The 21,867-nt window shown below is 43.9% G+C and overlaps 1 protein-coding gene across 10 annotated transcripts in view; it reads left to right on the forward strand.

The window, feature by feature from the left end:
- The first annotated feature begins 539 nt into the window (after window positions 1-539).
- Window positions 540-21,867, forward strand: part of MCOLN2 (mucolipin TRP cation channel 2) — a 49,512-nt gene continuing 28,184 nt past the window's right edge. The window contains exons 1-2 of one of the 10 annotated variants that reach the window (XM_070267398.1): window positions 540-785; window positions 16,146-16,305. In XM_070267398.1, the coding sequence (XP_070123499.1) occupies window positions 709-785; window positions 16,146-16,305 (237 nt within the window). In that variant the 5' untranslated portion in view covers window positions 540-708. Of the gene's footprint in view, window positions 786-850; window positions 1,477-13,074; window positions 13,149-16,128; window positions 16,306-21,867 lie in introns of those variants that run through there. The other 9 variants (XM_023641750.2, XM_023641749.2, XM_023641751.2 and 6 more) reach the window with 9 other exon arrangements.

Below are 21,867 nucleotides of genomic sequence, written 5' to 3' on the forward strand. Positions count from 1 at the left end.
GCAGCAGGGCGCGTGGGCTTACCTAGTCCTGCGGGTCTGCGCCATCCCCCTGCGCCGCCGCCCGCCACATGGCCACTCACTTCCCTCTCCACTTTCCCGACGCAAGAGGCGACTCGTTTTTCTTTTCCTTGTGCGCCCGTACCACTTTTAATATCTTCGAAACAGGACCCTTGTCGCAGTTTTGTGATCGTGCACTTCAGAATAAAAAGAAGCCAGAAGGAATGAACTTGTCCGGATGAACTTGTCAATTTAACGTGAAGTCCTAGAGAGAAAAGGGACACGCCTTTCTTCTCCCGGTGTCTACATTTTCCAATACTTGGCTTGGCACTCAGTGAATGCATCCTGAACACATCCAATAGAAATGACTGAGGAAGTGGACAAATGGATGTAGTAAACAAGGGAAGAAGTGAGAAACCGAGGAAGGAATGAAGACAATCCGCAGCCGCAGAGGGCGGGGAGTGCGCAGCCCGGCCGCCGGGGGGCGGTGTGGAGGGCGCGCGGGCTGCACCAGCGCCCCACGGCCGGTTCCCTTTAAAAGGCGCTGTTCCCCGCAGACACCCAGGAGCTGGAGGCGGCCGGCCGCAGCGCGGGGAGCCGAGACGTGAGACCTGGAACCCCAGCCGGCACCTACCCCCCCCATCCCCGCCCCGGACCGAGGCAGGTGCAGCGGTCCCGCCCTCGGCCTCCCCGTGCGCTCTGGGCTGCGCCATGCCTTGCGGCGTGGAGGCGCTGGACCTGCCGGTGCGGAACGGAGCCCCCAGCCGGTCCGGGGGGCCCCGCCCCAGGTCGGTACCCAAGAGCGCTCGGCTCCGCCTACGGGCGCTCCACCGGGCCCCTCCATCCACGGTCCCTCCCAGGGAGCCCCACCGCGCCTCCTCTAGGGGCTGCTTTCCTCCCTGGGTCTTCTCGCGCCCGCACCTCCGCTCCATCTCCCACCGCCCCCACCTGGCTCCGCTTCGCTGCCTCCCTCCTCCACCCTCCCGGGGCTCGGAGAGGCCGGCTAGCTGACACGTGGAAAAAGTCGCCCAGGACACAAGTCGAGCAGCTCTCCTCGGGCTCCCTGCTCGCCCAGCCCAGGCGGGAGGCGACGGGGCGGAGGTGGTGACTCGGGGGCGGAGCGGGTACGCTTGGCCACGCGCCGCTCTCCGCCCGGCGCCCGCAGATCGGCGGTGCAGCGCGGCCGCCCGAGCCGTGCCCGCCGCCCCCGGGTCCCGCCGCGCCTGCTCGCGGCCGGGGTCTGCGCGCCCCGGGCGACCCGCAGGAAGGGTAAGAGAAGGGGCCCGACTGGAAGGGCTCCAACTGCAGGAGAGGCGTTCCCGGCCAGGCCGAAAGGCGTGTGCACTGAACGGTTTTTCCTGCTCGGAATCCGAGAGCCGTGGAAAGTTTCGAAGGCGGAGGCATGGCCGGGCAGTCTTGTCGTTTTGTCCAGGCCAGGAAGCCGGAGGGAGGATCAGGTGTTTTCAGGTTAACCGTCAGGTGAGGCGCCTGAGGGGCATCTTTCGGGATGTCGGACTCTGGAGAAATCGTCAAGTGGACGGCTTTACTGTTCTAAACTAGAACTTTCTTGCTGCCTTGGGAATGCTTATATCAACTGCTTGCAGTCAGTTAACTAAGGCTGGGCTTTGCCCTCCGGAACAAACAGGCCTTTTCCTCAGGTGGGGGCGTTAGAGTGTGGTTAACCCCGGTTCTCTGCCCTCATGAAAAGGCGTACAGTTCCCCCGATGGCGCTGCCGCCGGCTCCACCTCCGTGGTCAGAGCGCCAGCCGCCCGGCCGCGCCGCAGAGCCGGGCGGTGAGTACAGACAGGCCCCAGCTCCCCTTCCCTGCGCGCAAAACAAACACTGTGGAGGGCCGGTAAACCTTCTGAAAAGAGTGTACAGACGTTCCTGCCTTTCCTGCATGGCGCTGTCAATATTGTAGGTGGACTTAATGCCAGCAAGGAAAGCCAGAATCCAAGAGGAGAACTTACTCGATCTCTGGTGGCTGTCCAGAGAAGTATTTAATTCCAAGCAAGTGTGGCCTGTCGTTTTTAGACCAGTTTTGAATTAGAAGACAGAACTTTGGTGCAACTTTTTTTCACAACTGGCTATCTGTGAATGTTACACCAAAATGACTGAGTGTGTGTAAATTATAAACCATCTCTCTGAATGCTAGCTGTCTATTTGTAATTGGGCATATGGGTAGAAGTTATACATTTCTTCCATCTGCCTTAGCCCTGAAAGGTAGGCAGAAAATTGCCGGGGTTTATTTACTCTCTTCTGCTTGGACTGATACACAGGCATGTGCTTGTCATGGGTGTGGCGTATAATCTTTCTCTTATTTCTCTTGATTCCAGTATTTTTCTTAGCACATTTCCTTTAGGACTTAAATGGTTTTATCATATCCAGTGAGTAACTTCAGAAGCTCTCATTCTTACAGTGGAGGATGCACACGTGGCTGTGCACATCATAGCTTTTGAAGAGGCTCAGATTTGAAATATATATGTTCTGTTGTGTACCAGTGGGAAGCAGAGGATTGGGTGTCTTGGTAAACTGAGAGCGGAAGAAAGGGTCAGGAAGAGAGTGGCGGGAGAGGTTGTCTATGGATGTCAGGATGCGAATTCTGCTATTTTATGTTGAAGGGACCAACTACATCATTCTCCCCAGATATGGGATGTGGACTTCACACTGTGAGGAAGTGCTCACCAGCTCTGTGATGCACTACCAAACAGCAAGTTTTGGGGGGTCCTGTAGTTTCTTCCATTTGAGTCAGCAGTCTCAAGATCTTAGCTCTCCTTCCTTTTCATACTTTAAGACGAGTCAAACTCCTGTTACTGTGAACTTGCCACAAGCACACCCTTCTCCTTCACAAACCTGCGTTAAACCAGCTTCTGTGGCCCAGACCCTCTAAAAACAGGCACATTTCCCACATGTCCCTTGACCATTCCCATGCAGCCGCCATTCTAATAGGGCCAATTTCATCTCCTGCACTTAAAAACTGGTAAATCCTGTTCGAGGATGCCGTGTTCTTTTCTCCCAAAGGAGGAGCATATCAAAAGTGTTGTTTTTAAACAATAAAGTAATACATATAAAATATCTTAATGAAGCAAGTAGGAAGAGTAGGGAGACAAATTTTGAACCCGGTGGCAGAGAATACAGAACTGAAAGTCAGGGGTGATCATATTCACAAGCTTATCTCTGGCTGGGTCTCTATCAGTAAAGTGAAACCCAGAATAAGACAATTTTTGAAACTTAGTGCAAAGAGGTGGTTTCTTTTGGTGGCTAGGTCTCTGTTAGTGAATTGAAACTCAGAATAAGACAATTTTTGAAACTTAGGGGGAAAAGAGGTGGCTTCCTGTGGCTACAACTTTCAAAGTAGAAATACTGGCCAAGGAAATCCCTTTTGGCTGTGAAATTTAAGAGGGATCTTCCCCAAGGCTGGGCTGTTCTCTTTAGCCAAGGCCTGGAGTCCAGCTTTCTTGCATCAGTTCTGAAGAATGAAGTCACCCATAGTGAGCTCTCATATCACGCTTCATAGAGAAAAATAATTTTATTTCCAGACTGCATTTTCTTTATCAAACTGCAATTTTTCTTTCAATATCAAATGTTTAAAGCCGTGTTTTGGTTTGTTTACTTTTTGTTTGCTTTGGCAATCATCTGGGGTTTTTTCTTCCCTCTTTTCTCAGCCTGCCTCTAGCTGAGCCTTCTCTGTTTCGAGCTTCGCCCCTGCTTTCTTCTCACTGGTGTGGCAAGACAGCTTTGGGGTGTGTTGCTGATATTTCTTTCCCCTCAGTTAGGGGGGTCTGTTTGCTTTTTTCTCTTTTGAAGGTCGTATTTTGTTATCTCCCCTTAAATACATCTGGTGGTTTCAGCCTAAAATATCTATCAGGCAATAATCGATGACTAGTGAGGCTAAAGATTCTGGAAAATTGTCCTTGCTGTAATTCCAGAAGACCTACAATTTAAATGATGGATTAAAAAAAAATCCTATTCCCTCTAGCATCTAGAGGGATTTGTTAGAGAAAGGAAGGATCCAGGGATCCCTCAGCTGACACTGAGGTGGGCTTGTCCAAAAATAAGGTAAACTCATTCAGGGGTTTGAGCAAAAAATGGTTAATTATAACCTTATAAATTTTCAAATTTTTCTGTTCCTTAGGGAGGGACATCAGCATGACGCTGTTAAATTGGGTACCTATTGAAAATGTTAGAGAAAGAAAAACGTAAGGAGCCATAATACCCGTCGTCTTCTCCAGCTTGAACTGCATTTGGAATCCTGTATTGCTGAGATGCAGACTTTGCATTGCTTGTCTCTGACCCAGAGAGCTGATTCTTCAGGGTGTTTTCAAAAGAGGCATGGCTTGTTCAGAACAAGCACTTTTAAAATGTGCAGCCCTAGTTCTGCTTTCCTGCCGGCCTGAGGCAGCAAAGTGGGATGGGAGGTGATTTTATGGGAACTTGGTGGCAGGGCTGTCTTCAGGGAAATTCCTGAAAGTCCTAGCATGCTCATCTTTTGTGGGTGGCTCTGGTGGAAAATGAGAAGCCCCTACAGTCTTTCCTTGGGGGACGGTTCGGGGGGAGGGGGGGTGTGGGGGTGGGAAGGTGGTACTTCTTAGGATCAGGAGGAGCATGTCATTTATGTTCTGAGAGCTATGCTGAGAAGGTAACAAGGTTTCCTTCTTCGACCTTTTTTTTCTTAACTTCCTTTAATTGGGGCCCACCTACCCCAGAGCCCCAGCTATCTGGAAGTTTTTTTACCCTTTCTCTGTGAGATTAGCAAATCATGAGAAAATCTGTTCATTTTAGGAATTGGAGTGAGAAAAAAAAAAAACTGATGTGGGCGTTGCTGGGATTGGTCTGAAGTCTTCCATCTGCCAGATGTCCTGTGACACCCCTCCTGGGGCCAGCATGGTCATTGCTGTAGAAACGCTGAATTTTACTCTGCACTAATGTGATTACCTGAAACGTGTTATTAGACTCTTTCTGCTTGAAATAGCTTATTTTAACTCATAGTGATAACTCAGGAATTCATATGTTAGTCACCAGAAATCAAGAAAATACGGAAAACTCGAAGAAGAAAATTAAGAGTATCTATGCTGCTACTTCACAGAGATTGCCAAGATTTTTTTTTTTCTGGTTGATGCCCTTCTAGACTTCTAAAATGTCTACATACAGATGTAAATGTCAACATTTTTGGAAAAGTGGAATCTCAATATATTTATTCAGTAGCTTAAGAAAAATTTGACAGTATGTCATAGGCATCTTTAAGTCAATGCAAAGTGACAAATAGGGTTCAATGAGATTTTTGTAACCATCTTTATGACTGATTATTTAAACATTTGTAGTATAAATCCATAGAAGTGTGATTCCTAGATCATAGATATTCTTATAGATACTTCCCAAGCGCCTTTCAAAAATTTACATTTCCTTCAGTAAGATTTTTTTCATTATTGATAAATAAAAATTAAGCTAGCTTTCACCAATATGATTGTTAGTAAATTTTTGTTGTTGTTAAATATTCACTGGCCTATTCAGATCCTTTGCCTATTATCATATTGGATTGTTTTTTTCTTGTAAATAATTTGGAGCTCTGTACAGGTAATAGATAGTAACTCCTTTTTGGCTTTTTAAATATATTGCAGGTCCTTTTTTCCCTAGTCTGTCTTAACTTTTTTTTTTTTTTTGAGGAAGATTAGCCCTGAGCTAACTACTGCCAATCCTCCTCTTTTTGCTGAGGAAGACTGGCCCTAACCAACATCCATGCCCATCTTTCTCTACTTTATACGTGGAACGCCTACCACAGCATGGCTTTTGTTTGTCAAGCGGTGCCATGTCCGCACCCGGGATCCGAACCAGCGAACCCCCGGCCGCCGAGAAGCAGAACGTGCACACTTAACCACTATGCCACCTGGCCGGCCCCGGTCTTAACTTTTTGAAGTTTAAAATTTTTGTGTTAAGATCTGTCAGTCATTTTCATGGCTTCTAAATTTTGTCATGCTTAGAAAGTCATGTTAAATCATTTTAAAAAATTCTATATCTTATGCTTCTATTAATTTTTTTCATGTATCTAAATTTTACTTTTGCATTTGGTTTGAGGGAGGAATCTAACTTTTTCTCTCCCCATTGGATTACGGGTTTTCATAATAACAATTCACTGAATAATTCATTCTTTAGAAAGACTTTAGGAATAGTGAATGAAACAAAATAGGATTTCTATCAGCAAACCAAGCAACTAAATTACCTAAAACCCTCTAATGTATCTTGTCTAAGCAAGACTTTTCAGTATATTTTTAATTTAACTTTTCATATCAATATTTTAGACTTTGTTGTTATTGTTGTTTTTATTGTATTTGTTGTTATTATTATTTGATGTGGCCAAAAAAAGTTCCTATAGTCAGGGTTGTTGTATCATTTCCATTTTTTTTTTTTCCCCTGCTGGGAAAGATTTGCCCTGAGCTAACATCTGTTGCCAGTCTTCCTCCTTTTTTCATGTGAGCTGCCACCACAGCATCGCTACTGACAGACAAATGATGTCGTACCACACCCAGGAACTGAACCCAGGCCACCAAAGCGGAGCACACTGAACTTTAACCCCTGGGCCGTGAGGGCTGGCCCTCATTTCTTTTTCCCACAAATATTCGTTGAATGCCTATTATGTGTTACATAATCTACTCTAGGCTGGGGGATATAGTGATAAGACTGGACCTCCATGAAGTTCTCTTCTAGGGAAGACCAATAAAGATTGTGATCTCAGTTATGAAGGAAATTAAGTGACGAGAGAGGCAGTAGAGAAGGCCACTTTTAATAGAATGATCAAGGAGCCTTCTCTAAAGAGGTGACACTTGGGCTAAGAGGTGACCGATGAGAAGGACTCAGACATGCAAAGAGTTGGGGGAATCCCAGGAGAAAGGATGAAACAGCAAGTGCGAATGTCCAGAGCAGGGAGTGTTCCGGGGCCAGGAAGCAAGTGTGGGTAGTGAGAAAGGGGAGGAGAGGGTGTGGGAAGCAGTGGGGCAGGGGGTTTTTAGGAATGGTAGGAGAGTTGGATTCAGCCTGAGAGCAGGGGGAAGCCACTAATGGGTTTTAAGCAGGTGATATCTGATTTATACTTTACCCTTCTGGCTGCTCTGTGGAGAACTGGGAGGCTGTTGCAGTTGTCAGGTGAGAGATGATGCTTGGACCAGGGAGGCCGCAGTGGATACAGAGAGATGGGGACCACTCCATGACGTGTTTTGAAGGAAGAATTCATCTATTGGATGTGAGGGTTGTGGGAAAGGAGAAATCAAAGCATGACTCTGGAGCAAACGGTCCTGTACTTTGCTGCACGTTAGGATCCCCTGCCAAGTTTATCAAACTCTCAATGCTCAGCTCCTATCTGGGTCCGATCAAATCAGAATGTCTGGGGGCTGGAAGCCAGGCACTGAAAAATCCCCAGGTGATTGTCTTGTGCAGCCAAGGTGGGAAACCACTGACAGGATGAGGGATCGCAGCTGAAACATCTGGAAGACTGTGTGTGATCTCTCTGTTGAGCTGCTGGGTGGAGAAGAGGAGTGGAGGGTTGGTTTGAGAAACCTCTTAGACACATGGGTAGTTTCAAGGAAAGGCTTAGATGAGGAAGTTGTTCAAGAAAAAGATTTCCTGGAGATGCAAATGTCAAAGTCAACATCATGTGGGTAGTAGTTAAAGTCATAGGAGTGGATGAACTCTTCTAGAAGGGAGGATAAAGGATAGAAGAGCCTGGGACTGTGTCCCAAGGTACTCTGGCATCTCAAGGCAGATGGAGGGGTAGCCAGCAAAGGAGACTGAGAGATGCCCAGTGAGGTAGGAAGAAAACCAAGGGAGTGGGGTGTCCGAGAAGCGGAGGGAAGAGATTGCCTCAGGGCTGTGGTGGTCAGCTCTACCACGTGCTGCTGAGTCATTAAGCAGAGGCCTGAGAAGTGGCTGTTGGAATCTGCAGCAGGAGCTGGTTCACCTGAGCAGTTTCAGTGGCATAGAATGAATGGAAGCCCAGAGTTTGCTCTAGAGAGTCTGAAGCACAAAGATACCGTGAGGAAGGTAGATGTTGGGTTCATTCCATCAAAGGCTTTACTTGTTTCTTCCTTCTCATTTCAATAATATGACCTGCTGAATTTGTGGATTAGGATGCTGTTGTCTGCCAAATTATCATATGTTTTTAAATAGGAGAATTTATGTTTGATATATTAGTTTATTTGAATATAACAGTTTTTTCTTCATTCCTGACCATCTTACAGGCTGTTATTCCTTAAGAAATATTAACTCAGGGATCAAGAAGGAACTTTGGACAAAGGGGTCAGTGAAATTGGGTTCTTAGAGTTGGGGGCAAGTTGCAACCTCAGAGCGTCTTAGTTGCCTCATTTGTAAAATTAGGAATTTCGAAGAACTAACCTCTAAGGTGGAGGACTTCAAACTTGGGTGCACATTAGAATCACCTGAGGAGCTTTTTAAACCGCCCCCCCCCCAAAGCCCAGGCTGCACCCACACCAGTTACCCCAGAATCTCTGAGGGCGGAAGCTGAGCATCAGTAGTTTTGAAGTTTCCCAGGTCGTCCAGTGTGTAGCCAAGTTTGAAAGCAATGGCCCTACATTCTTGTCTAGCCCTAGTATGGAATCACTCCATCCTTCAGTATTAATACATTCCTTGCCTTCAACAAAATTGGGAAGAAGGGAGGGATGGATTCTAGGCAGGCAACCAGCAGTGCCTGTCACGGGAAGTCTCAAAACTTACCTGCCAGGCTTCGTTTCTCAGGAAGGGGTGGAAGGATACTCTCCACAAAAATGAGGGAGCAAAGAAAGAGGTGGAGATGGGATCCGGGAACTCAGAATCCAGGTTAGGAGGGAGGTGAAGGGAATTCCCAGTCTGACGGCCCCAGCAGGCATGAGAAAGCAGCCAGTATGGGCTGGAGCGGGGAGATGAGAGCTCCAGGAATGACGTCTCTGGAGAAGAAAGAAGTTGACAGGATATCCAACTTGTTTGTGTTGAAGGGAGCTGGCGGATTCAGCCACAGTTTGGTGATGAAGTCCTGGTTGGTATGTAGAAAACTAAGCAAATGGGAAAAAAGGCAATTAACTCTAGAAAAAAAATTTTTGTGAGATTATAATGTTATGGTGTACTGTTGGCTCAACTGTGAAGAGTATTTGCATATTCACTTTGTAAATTCAGTGTGTTAATTTACCCAAAATTTTTATTAAAACTTTATTGGGAAGATGAGCGGGGAGGTGAAATGTGTATGTTTGCTGGTGGGGGCAGATGGATGAACTAAATCTATATTTTCCAAAGGAAGATGTAAATTGATAATGCCTAAAAAAGGAAAAAAAAAATAGTGGGATAGTATTATTTAGAAATGTTAAAGTAAATAACTGGAAAAAAAAAAAAAAAGAGAGAAAAATAGTTGCCTCTGGGGCCTGCCCCATGGCCGAGTGGTTAAGTTCATGTGCTCCGCTTCTGTGGCCCAGCGTTTTGCCAGTTCGGATCCTGGGTATGGATATGGCACCGCTCATCAGGCCATGCTGAGGTGGCATCCCACATAAAAGAACTAGAAGGACCTGCAACTAGAATATACAACTATGTACTGGGGGGCTTTGGGGAGAAAAAAAAAGAGGAAGATTGGCAACAGATGTTAGCTGAGAGCCAACCTTCCTCAAAAAAGAAAAAAGTTGACCCTAATGAGCAGAAATCAGGGGTAGGGTTAGTTATAGTTTGTTTAAAATTATGTACACAATTAAGTTGGAGGAGAAAAAGAGATGGTGGTGGGGCGGCAGGTGGGACCAGATGATGCAGAGCTACACAGACGGAGGTTCCTGGTTCGGGTCCTGGAAGGCTGGTGGAACCATTCACTGTGATGAGAGACAGGAAGAAGGACAGATTTGGAAAGTGGTTTGTCCTGCCTTCTCTGCCCCATCCTCTGTGACTCGTGAGAAAGAGTTCTGAGTTAGAAAAAACATTCTGTTCTAGTACCACTGCATCAATACAAGATACCTAAACAGGTCTGATAGGGAAAGGAGCTGGGCCAACAAACATCCATTTCTCCCAGGCTAAGGAGTGTAGGATCAGCTGGAATAACAATCGAGCAACCACATCTAAGGTGTGCTTGGAGCTCTTAAATACTAGGGAAGTAGTCCCAAATATTTTTGATAACTTATCCCCATCAGTTAAAAGAATACCCACCCTCTCTGAATGTATATTTATTTATATAATGTATGCAGAACCGTCTATACTATAAAGCGGGTAAAATGAACATTTTAAGGGATGAGAGAGATGACGATGTTAAAATAAGTTGCTAAATGCAGTGACTGGAACGTCATTATGACTCCGTAGGATCATTACCTAATATCTTAGGGCACAACATATATACTTAGGGCCAGGTTCATCATTTAACAATAGTAGATTTAGCCAATATTTTAAATAATTTGATAAATCTGTTTCTTTTTTCCATCTTCTTTTTAGATCAGATTCGCTTTTTGTCTTTTTTTTTTAGCTCATGGCCATCCAAGTTAATGTTAGGAGAGTGTTAGCTTTCCCAGTTTCTTGATGTTAATTTAGGCTTACATCAGTTTTACAGTGAGTCTCATTGTTTTGAAAGATCTTTATGTCCCTTGCCCATTCGGTGAGAGTTAACTAAACTGGATAATGTACTCTAAAAAGTGCTTAAATGGGCCCACATAAATCCTAAGTTGTGGGAATATGCTGAAAACCAGTGAGGGCATCACCATCAAACCCCTGCTATGGGGAGTTGCATTCTTCTCCCAGGACGCCTTGCCCACTGAAGTGAAACACAGGCATCTGCCATTCTGACCAGGTGAGGGCATCTTAGGTGTAATATATAATAATGCATACATTTAAACTTGCAAATCTGAACTTCTCTCTTTGCTGGGTTAATACAATTAGAAGCCCTAACCCTTTCTTCTCATAAACCAGCAAATGATCTTGCATACCCGTTGTGTGCACACACCCACTTTGGAGAACACAGGAATAGAAAGCAAACTTTCACGCCTCTTTTTGAGTAGGTAAAGGGTCATGCAAGCTGAAAAGCAATAGCAGCCTGGGCTGGTTCGCTTATTTGCTGAGTAGATTGTGCTAATGGGAACAAGGTATCATCATCGAAACTGGTGTATACATTTTTCTGAGGCCAAGGTCAAGAGGCTTCACAGATTCTCATAGAGGTTTAAGACCCCAATGAGATTAAGAATTGCCCATAACTTGTTTTGGGGGGTTTTTTTTTGCTGTTTTTGAAACTTTAAGCTTCCCTAGAATCTTAGTCATCAATTTGATAAAGCTGGAATTGCCCTTGGTCATATGATAGCCTTAAAATTAGCCAGCATCACATGGTCCTGATTATCTGGGGAAAGAGTAAGTTTTCTTAGTAACTGGCAGTCCTCTCATGTGCTTCCTCCCCGACTTTTCACCACAGTGCCAGTCTCATGCTTCTTTCTCAAGTCCTGTTTACTTTTCCGTTCTAGCATCTCTAGCTTTTATTTAGCCTACTGTGTGGGTGACTTTCCATTCTGTTTAAGATCTTGTTTTTATGCTTGCAAATACTGTGCTTTTTTGCTTTGATATTTTGGTCCTTAACAGTGCCATTTTTAAGCTTATACAAATCCAGATCGTGCATTTCTTGTAGTTTAGTGAGACAAATAATTCGTAAGAGTCACGATTGCTTTTATTTGCAATTGGTGGGTCAGTGAAATTGAGATCTTCATTGTTTCCTGTTCCTTAGTTGTTTGATGGTGTAGTCACTTTCGCTTCTGCTCAGTTGTGTTGTCACACGTTGGCAGCTCTCTGTCCTTTTCTAAACCTGTTGGTGATTTTCATCATTTGTGATGGAAGTTGCAGTATTTCTGCCGCTGTCTTCATTCTTGCTTACGGAGTTGTGACTTCAGCTTTCAAGCCTCTTGTACCAAACACCCAGATGGTGCCCAGCACTAGAGTGTGTTGGATAAGTATGTGCCAAATGCAAGAAGGTTTTAGTCCTATGATATTGTCCTGTCTCTCTTTTATTTTTTTAGTTTTCCTGTCATCACTTTGCACAACTTTTTTCTGCATCGTTGTATTTTTGTTATAGCAATAAGATGTCTGGTGGGGTGTGTGTGTGTGTTTAATATTCTTCACCTCCCAAGGAACTAGGGCAAATCTACAAATTGGGACCAGGGGAGCAAGAAAGAAGCCTCAGAAAAGTAAAGTTTAGAAAGCTTATACATTTACATTTTCCTTGAGATGCTAGAAGTATTCAAGCAAATATTACCTTTTCTTCCAAGCTTTAGATGTTGTTTCTAAACTTAAGTTAGACTTATTAAAAAGCAGCCGTCTCATCATGTAACTTTATTATTCATATTAACTAATTTGTTTTCTGTATTTCTATCATTCTATTATCAGTTGATCCCATTTGACCAGTACCATCCTACATTTCACCCGGTGGCTCCCGTACGCTAGAGGGGAAAGTGTTTCACGCTGGCTTTCTCGTTGCTCTTTTTACCCTTCACAGTGCTAGAAGTATTGCAACTGCTCTGTCAATACCTACATGAGGAACATTTGGAAGATGCAGTAGTATAAATAACTTAACACAATAAGTGATGCTGAGGTTCATTTTATGCTACATTGCTGTTTCTTTTTGGCCTGAGACTCATCTTCCTAATCAGGTTTCCTGGGGTAATGCTAACATCACTTATCATTTCTTGAACACTTAGTGGCCATATAGTTGAGGAAACCAGCAGCTGGAAGAATTATTTGAAGCCTCTTAAAGCAATTGGGCTGCATTGGGCATGCTCTTCTCTCTGACCCAGGGTGTCAATGTGTACCTTGATTATAGTCCTGAATACATTTTGTCCTACTTTTATCTATTTGCATCTCTCCTTTCCACTGGACTGAGCTCCTGGAAGGCAGGAAGATGTCTCTGGCAGAGCTTGGCTCACAAAGTGTTCATTAAGCGCATGACCTCATGCCCTGTGTTTCACACCACTGTTTTCGAGATAACAACCTCTTCTTTCCTCACTGTGGCATTTCTCACATTGGAGGCCAGCGGTGGGGGTGGTGAGGGAGGAGTTTCTGTGGCCTTATTCTCAGGGTTCTGTGACAACTTCTGGGTGTCCTTTGCCTTTTACTAAATGCAAAGATATTGTGAATCATGAGGATGAGCACACTGGCAACACTGATCCCCGACGTGAGTAATGGTGGTTAACTCTAAATTTGGTTTGCTCGGACATGCCCCAAAGGCTGCTGTACGTGTGTTCTCTGGGGCCTGAAGGTTCACTTTGGAGGGTGTTGCTCTCAGACACAGTTAAGATGCCACCTTCTCCTTGGAAGTGCCTCTCTTGATGCTCCTCGTCAAGTGCCCCACAGCATGTACCACTCTGTGTTATGACGTGTTGTGGGATTCCCCCTCTGGCTCTCTGAGCCCTTCTCCAGGAGTTAGGCCTCTGCTTCCATAATCTTTTTCACACTTACGGCACAGCATTCCCTGAGCTATTTGATAACTTGTTACTATGCACTTGCAAGGCTGTCTCTCCTGCCAGACGCTGAGCGTCTGAAGTTCCGGCAGCCTCTTCAGCTTTGTGTGGTGAGCGCCCAGCCCTGTCGCTCAGCACAGTCAGTGCTCAGTAAGTTGATGAGATCAAATCAAGAGGTAACTGTAGCAGGTACAGGGCAAACACATTTTAAAAGTCTCCTTCTTTTGAAATGAGACTCATTGTGGTAATTGATTTTTCATTTCTAAAAGTTTTTTGTTCTTCCCAAGGTTTTCTTGTAGATATTTTTACCTATATTTGTCTTTCAATATATTAAGCGTGGTTGTTTTCTAATCCGTATCTGATTCAGATGTCCTTGGCCCTGTCTCTGCTGTATTTCTAACCTGACTGTCTCCTGTTACTTTGTTTCCTCCTGTGCCGGGTTATATTTCAATACCTGCCAGCCAGTGTAGCTTTTGCTAGAGTACCCCCAGTCCTGGGAGGGACACCTGGAGAGGTCTGTGGTGTTTGCTGGGAGACCGAGGGCAATCCCGGTCTGGAGCCCCCGACCCCAGCAGGCTCACAGTTTGACACAGTTTGACGTTCCCTGGCTCAACCCCTCACAGGGATGGGTTGTGCCCATATTTCTCAGGGAGGGTCTGTTTTTCTATTTCCTTTTACGTTTCTTTGACTTGGGCCCACTCTGGCCTCCTCCGCAGTCCTCTAAGTGTGGGGCAGGCAGTTTTGATACTGGTTGTTTTTCTGAGGGAGTAGCTTTTTGGGGCCCCCGTCTAAATTTGGGGGGCATCTCCTCTCGGCTCTTGGATGGCCGTTGGGCCTTGACTCCCGGCTCCCTGGGTCTCCTTTCCTGGGACCGCAGAACTGAAGCGTAAGTGTGCATGGACAGTGATGGCTCCTACTTTCCCAGGTTCCCCACCGTGGCCCGGGAGCTCCTTGCTCTCTTAACAATTCAGTCTTGAGGTGCTTGAAATGTCCTTTGATACTTTTTGGCACTTGGTACTTAGTTTTGCAGTCTTTTACAGGCAATTGTTCCACCTCCCCCCAAAAAGAAATATGCGTTTTATCCAGCATCTTTCTTCTCTTTCTTTCTCTCTTTTTCTTTCTCTCTCTTCCTCCCTCCCTTTTTCCCTCCCTCCCCTTTTCCCTTTCTCCCTCTCTCCCTTTTTCTCATTCCTTCCTTCCTTCCTCTCTATTCAGCAGGAGAATTCTGAATAACCTAGCCTACTGATTCTGGAAAAAGGAGGTCTAAAAATCAATTTTAAAATGACGAAATCATTAACAACTGAGTATAAGCCTTAAATAGTCTTGAAATAAGCCTTAAAATAGTCTTTCCTTTTTGGGCTTCTTTTAAACTTGTTAGTCAAAGGAGATAATATAGGTCATAAGTTAGTATAAAAATGTCATTTAGATATTTCAGGTGAAAAGATCCCGCATAATGACCCCCAGTTATAAAAACTTCCCAAGAAATGAGTAGCTTGAATGATTGGCTAAACTTAATAGAATCTATTCATCAAAATTACCATCAAGACTGTTCCTATTGCAAGAAACAGAAATCTAACTCAAACTGGCTTAAGCCCCAAAGGGTATTTATTGGCTCAAATTGAAAATCTTGGGATGGATGGCTTCAGGCACAGCTAGATCCAGGAAGTCAAACGTTGTCATTAGGTTTAGTGTCTTTATCTTGTCTGTTATTCTGTGTTAGCTCCAATTTCTGGCAAGCTCTCCTATGATGGCAAGATGGCCTCTAGGAACTCCAGACTTATAGCCTATGCTTTAAGTGTATAATCTCCAAACTTTGTCGATAATGTATCTAAGTAAAAGTTAAGCACATATCCCCAATGTTTGTATATTTATTTATAAATTATACACTACTACATACCACTGTTATTCTATATGTTGTATTAATTATTAGCAGAGTTCAATTTTTTAGTTTTTAAGGTAAAGAATAACATAGAAATACTAATATTTTCTATAATCCCAGTGGATTGTTTTGCACACCTTGCTTTGGGGACTGCTTCATGGAAAGAGCACATCTTTTATAATCATCATCCTGTGAGCACATTTCGTTGATTCTCTTTTGGCCCAGCTTAAATCATGTGCCCATTCCCGAGTCCAGATCCTTTGAAATAGTAAAGCAAAATTTTACTAATGTAAGCAACACAAACGTCTGACTAGACAGAGAGCAATCCTATTTTAACTTTTTAAAGATATTTTATTTTGGAATCTTATAACCACTGATATATTGTCCCCTAAAATGGGTTATAATTCTTCTCTCAGTAGAGAGTTATAGAGCAAAAATTCTCTATTTCCATGACAATTGAATTCCACTCGTCTATACTAAATATCTGTGATTTCGCACCTTGGATATCATGACAGTATCCCATCTAATTTTTCTTAACACTCCAGTGACAGGTGAATGCTCTATGTTAAGATGCAGGAGTTGTCAAGTCTCTCAAATAAAATCCTATTTTTATAATTTTTGAGAATGGCCACTTTGAATAAGATGTGTAGCTGTGTGGAAAGGCAGGTCATAGAGGGCCCTGAATGATTTTCAGATCTCGAAAGAGAAAAGGAGTTCACTGGTTGGAGCGTTTTGCTTGTAAGAACGTGTAAAGCATGTAAACAGAAAGTATTAGTCAGGAGCTTCTGACGGACACTGTTCTGTGTATTTAAAAGCTGATCTTCTGTGGCAGAAATACAATGGCTCATCTTGATTCTGAGGTGAAAGAAGAATGTCTGAGAGAAGACCTGAAGTTTTACTTCATGAACCCTTGTGAAAAATACCGAGCCAGACGCCAGCTTCCGTGGAAACTGGGTTTGCAGATTTTGAAGATAGTCATGGTCACCACACAGGTAATTTTATAAAATCGATTCATTTGGTTTTTTTCCTTACCCCAAGATGACACTGTTTTCACGTGTTCTACCGCTTGACTTCTGATCTGAAGAGTCCACAGTCAAGCTCATGAAACTGTAAGATTATGTTGACTGTGGCGGGCGGATGGTTGGAGTCCAGGTTAGACGGCGACCTTGCTTTCGTGAGGGATTCTGAGGTCGTATCCCACAGCTTCTGTACCTATAGATAACAGGAGAGCTGGATTGGTGGGGATGGGTTTCTGTATCTGAATGAGGCACCCAGGCTGGCGAAGGCTGCTCAGTCCAAGGTGGCTTGTGTTCTTGAGATCTCGCACTGTTATCCAAATACACTTGACTTCAATACACTTCTGAAATCTGCGTTTTTGACTGTCTAGACTAGATTTATAGAATGCAAAGCTTCCCTCCCATCAGTGGCTGAGCGCTCGAAGGAAACACTAACGCCCTGCGCTCTCAGGAGTCTACAAAGGCCACCTTGGGACCTTTTGTCGAAGTTCACATCGTTGAGCACTTTGTCACCAGTACACCGCAGCCAGCACAGCCGGCCTGTAGGCTCTGGGCCTGTGGCACTGAAGCAGTTTCAGGGAAGCCTCTCTGTGGGCAGCTACTTTGAAACACATGCTCTTTAAAAACAGAACTGAGTGAGGGGGTGTGGCTCCACTGGCAAATAATCACTCTGTTATCAATGTAAAAATGTTTGTAAACATGTTGTTTCTGGAACACAAAAATAAATACCTTTCTAAAAATACCTCCATCCAGTTTTAGAAATGAGAGGAGATTCCTGCCACAACTGAAATTGCATCTTTATTCTGCCTTCATAAAGAGGCCTTTTCATTGTATATACCAGCTCATCAAGTTTTAGGATAACCAAGTTACTTCAAAGGAAACAACAAGGTTGGGGCTGCCTCAGTGGCATAGTGGTTAAGTTTGCACGTTCCACTTTGGCCGCCTGGGATTCACCGGTTCAGATCCTGGGTGCAGGACAACACACCACCTACCAAGCCATGCTGTGGCAGGCATTCCACATATAAAGTAGAGGAAGATGGGCACGGATCTTAGCTCAGGGCCAATTTTCCTCAGCAAAAAGAGGAGGATTGGCGGCAGATGTTAGCGCAGGTCTAGTCATCATCTTCTTCCAAAAAAAAGAAACAACAAGGTCGAGATGCAGGGCCCCTGTTAAATGTGCATGCTTAGTTTTTTTTTGTTTTTTAAATTTTTTAAATGTTAATTGTTGGTTTTGAAGTTTTAATTTTGGCAATCTATGAAGCAGGTAAATTGTTAGTATCACTTGGAAGGAGGAGAAATAATGTCCCATTTTGTCATTTGGCCAATTTTAATTGTTTCCCTATTACTTCTCTTACCAAACCAGCTTTCGTTTCAACTTTCTGATCTATTAATGTTACTAAAATTCTAACTTACCTGGGCGTAAGACATCGTCACCATCTTTGACTCACCTTCTTTGTCCTGATATTTACTAAATCTCATGGATTCTTCTTTCAAGAGTACGTCTATTTCTGTTTCGCTATACTCGCTATCTTCTTTCTAGCACACACTCTTATCTTATCTCATTAGTTACTTAAGGGTATGTTGAAAGCACCTCGTATGCTGTGCATTCTGTTGGGAATACAGCCATGAACACGTCACTGCCACTGACAGCTAGCACATAGTGTAGCATTTGCCGTGTGCCGGGCATGGTGAGCGCCTTCTGTGTATTAACTCATTTCATCTTCACTGCAGCCCTGGGAGTCAGCTCAGCAATTACTCTCTTTTAATAGATGAGGAAGCTGGGCCAAAGAGACTTAAGTAATTTGCTTACGGCCATTCAGTTAGTCAGTGGCGGAGCCGGGCTCTGAGCCGCGGCAGCCTGGCTCTACATCTGTGCCGTCTTGCTCAGATTGTTTCTTCTCTAGAGATGGGGCCTGAGTGTTCGCAGTCTAGAAATAGGGGTCAGTTAACCAGGCTGCTTCTTGTCTTCATCTTATGCCTCCCTTTCTTATCCACATACATACCAGTCCACTCAATGCTAACATCAGATTAATTTTTCTTAGAACGCCTTTATTTGTGTCACTCTTCTGCTCAGAAACTTCTGTAGAACTCTATCTCCCACAGAAGAAAACCTTGACGCTCTAGCCTGGAATTCACAGATTTCCGTAGTCTCCTTCCACTTGCTTTTCCAACAGGTTTTCATCTCCAGTTTCTTCCCCAAATCCCAGCCTCATCCTGGCTCTGTTTGTTGCTCCAGGTGCAGAGAGCTGCTTTTTCTCCCTCTTCTTGTGGGTGCTGTTGAAGTCCATCTCCCCCGCCAGCCTTGCCTGGCCCCTCAACACACGGTTTTCCTTAGTACGCTAGGACCCCTGGCTGTCCTCATCACGAATTCCGCTTTTATAGAACATTTCTGGGAATTGATCATTTACTTTGTGTGTGGGCGTACCCTGTCTCCCCTTATAAAATTGGGAGGGATTAAACTTTTGTTCCCCTTTGTATCCTAATAAATTTTGCTACTTGGGTGATATCTAATTGGAGTGCGTTTCTCAAATACCTTTCCTTCCTTCAAATCCCAGTTTCCCCTCCTCCTCTTGTGTCTCTTTTAGCACTCCATCCTTAAGTATACGGGACGAGTGGCATTTTATCAGGGTTGATGAGAAGGAAACGTTTTTTTAGACATTCCTACTCTGCATTCTCCAGTAATTTATAACCTTGAGAGGTGTCTGCATTCTTTTGCTCGTTCTGCTCTTTCCTCCCATATTCTTTGTACATTATTAGAGTGGTATCTTGTTTTTACCTGGTACAGAATATTTTCTCCTACGTTGATTTCATAATCAGGTCTTGACTTCAGTCTTTGCTAGGCTGCACTTAATGTATAATTAGTTTTCTGTTTTATATCCTATTTTCGGCAAATCTTAAGATCTAGTTAGTGGGGTTAGGATGCATTTTCTATCAACTCCTTTTTAAAAATAAAATCGCTTGGCCAGTCCCACCATCTCCTTACTCTTGTCCTGGAGGGGGTGTGATTCTGCCATTGTGTGAAGAGGACTCCATGGTCTCCTCCTCAGGGTTCCTCTCTTCTACTGAGAGATGCTTAAAATTCCAGCCCTGACCTGGTGCTGGGCCATACATGTGGGTCTTACCTTGTTCCGTGAACCACAAAATGGAGGAAGTTTCTTGTTCCTGATGCCGCATGGGGGTGGTTCTGAGCAGAGATTACACCTCTATGTTCTTTCATTCCCAAAGTTGAGTTGATGAGCTTTGAGTTTAAATAAGGTGGTAGCTTAAAATATCAGCAAATTGTATGCCACTTTCTTGGTTAAATTATCCATTCCTTATTCAGATTTTTTTGTGTTTCTTTAGGTTAACTATCAGTGTGGGAGGAATGGCTCTCATATTCCCACTTCTAGAGTTAAGTTGGCAACATGTCAGTTTGAGAGGTAGTGTGGCCAAGTGGTTAAGAGAACAAACAGGCAAGTCAGATAGACCTGGTTTGGATCCTCACTCTGACACTTTCTAGCTGTTCCAACCTGGACAAATTTCTTAACTTCAGGTTGCACATGTATAAAATGGGATGATATCCATCAGCAGATTCAGTATTTGACTCTGACATTGTGACAGCACTATCCCAGTTCCTGCGTACATCGTAGTGGAGGAAAAGGAAAAGAATCCCTGTCCTCATGGAGCCCAGTGTAATATCTCCCTCATAGAGTGTTGGGGAATTAAGTGAAAAATGAAAGGTATGAATTTTAGGCCCAGTAGATAAGAGCTGTTTGTCAACACCGTGCAGGGTTGGTCTTGCCCACATTCTATCCCAGCCTGCACAGAGGAAGCACTCAGCAAAGAGTCAGTTGTTTTTCATTTGTGTGTCAGTATTTTAAATAAAACTTTCAGACAATCATGTGTGTTCGTTCTCTGGTTTACTTTTTTAGCTTTCCAAAAGCACTATGACCCTTTCTGGCATCTCCTACGGGCACCATTTACAGATGAACTTGGAGAACCTTTATTCTTCTGGGCTTATTTTCAGCACAAGCTGGATGATGTGGGACTTCTTATCTGATATTTTTTTTGAGAATGGCTGGGTTTTAGCAATTGCTCAATCCTTTGACTTGGCATTTGAGAAATGTTGCCTGGAGAGGCACAGATGCTGAAGAATGTCATCTATATACATCCTCATACAATAGTTGCAATTCTGAAAAGCTAGCACTTAACTTCTTTTCTATAAGAAAAGTCCTGGGGCTGGCTCCGTGGCCGAGTGGTTAAGTTTGCACGCTCCTCTGCGGCGGCCCAGGGTTCGGATCCTGGGCGCGGACATGGCACCGCTCGTCAGGCCACATTGAGGCAGCGTCCCACATCCCACAACTAGAAGGACCTGCAACTAAGATATACAACTATGTACGGGGGGGTTTGGGAAGATAAAGCAGAAAAAAAAAAAAAAAAGAAGAAGATTGGCAACAGTTGTTAGCTCAGGTGCCAATCTTTAAAAAAGAAAAGTCCCAAATTTTTAAACAGAAGGAAATCGTGTAGCATAATAAAAATGACCTTGGAGTTGGACCCAGCTTTCATTCTATTAGGTAACTTAGGGCAGTTTAATGAATCTCAGTTTCCACATATGTAAAGTGGGGATGACAGAAGTAACATTTTCATAGGATTGTTGTAGTAAATGAGATTATGCATGTAAAGCAAGTTAGTACAGTGCCTGGAGTATAATACTTGCTAAAAATGGTAGTTTTTAAAAATTATTCTGCCTTTTAAAGAAGTCAGTTGAAATTTAAAAGCTAAAAAATATAAATCACTATAGCATGTAAGTTTGCATATGCTTGTTAACATTGTTTCACTGGAAAAGTTGAAGAGTTGCTGTCTTATTTAGCGTCATGCAGTGTATCACATTAACCATGGAATGACAGCAAATAACAGAAATGTCAGGATCATCTAGTTGAACTTGCTGATTTGACACATGATGAAACAGAGTCTCAAATTGTTTTGGTGACTTAGTAGTGAAGATTTGGGGCAAACTGGATTCCCATTGTTTTATAACAGGTGAGGAGATAAAGTGAGTAGATGGGGAAGGGTGTGGGGAACAGGGCTCTAGAGGTTTGACTTCTCTGCTACCACTGTGTGTGTGTGTGTGTGAGAAAGAGTGTGTGTATGTGTGAGAGTGCATGCACACTCATATGTCTCAACAATAAAAAAACCAACAACCCAATTAAAAAATGGGCAAAAGATCTGAACAGAGATTTCTCCAAAGAAGATATACGTATGGCCAACAGACACATGAAAACATGTTTAACATCATTAACTATCAGGGAAATGCAAATCAAAACTACAAGGAGATATCACTTCACTCCCATCAGAATGGCTATAATTAACAAGACAGGAAACAACCAGTGTTGGCAAGGATGTGGAGAGAAGAGAACCCTCATACACTGCTGGTGGGAGTGCCAACTGGTGCAGTCGCTACAGAAAGCAGTATGGAGTACCCTCAGAAAATTAAGAATAGATCTAACATATGATCCAGCTATCCCACTGCTGAGTATTTATCCAAAGAACTTGAAAACA

This window comes from Equus caballus, chromosome 5 (genome assembly GCF_041296265.1).
Source record: "Equus caballus isolate H_3958 breed thoroughbred chromosome 5, TB-T2T, whole genome shotgun sequence".
NCBI classification, from domain to species: Eukaryota; Metazoa; Chordata; class Mammalia; order Perissodactyla; family Equidae; genus Equus; species Equus caballus.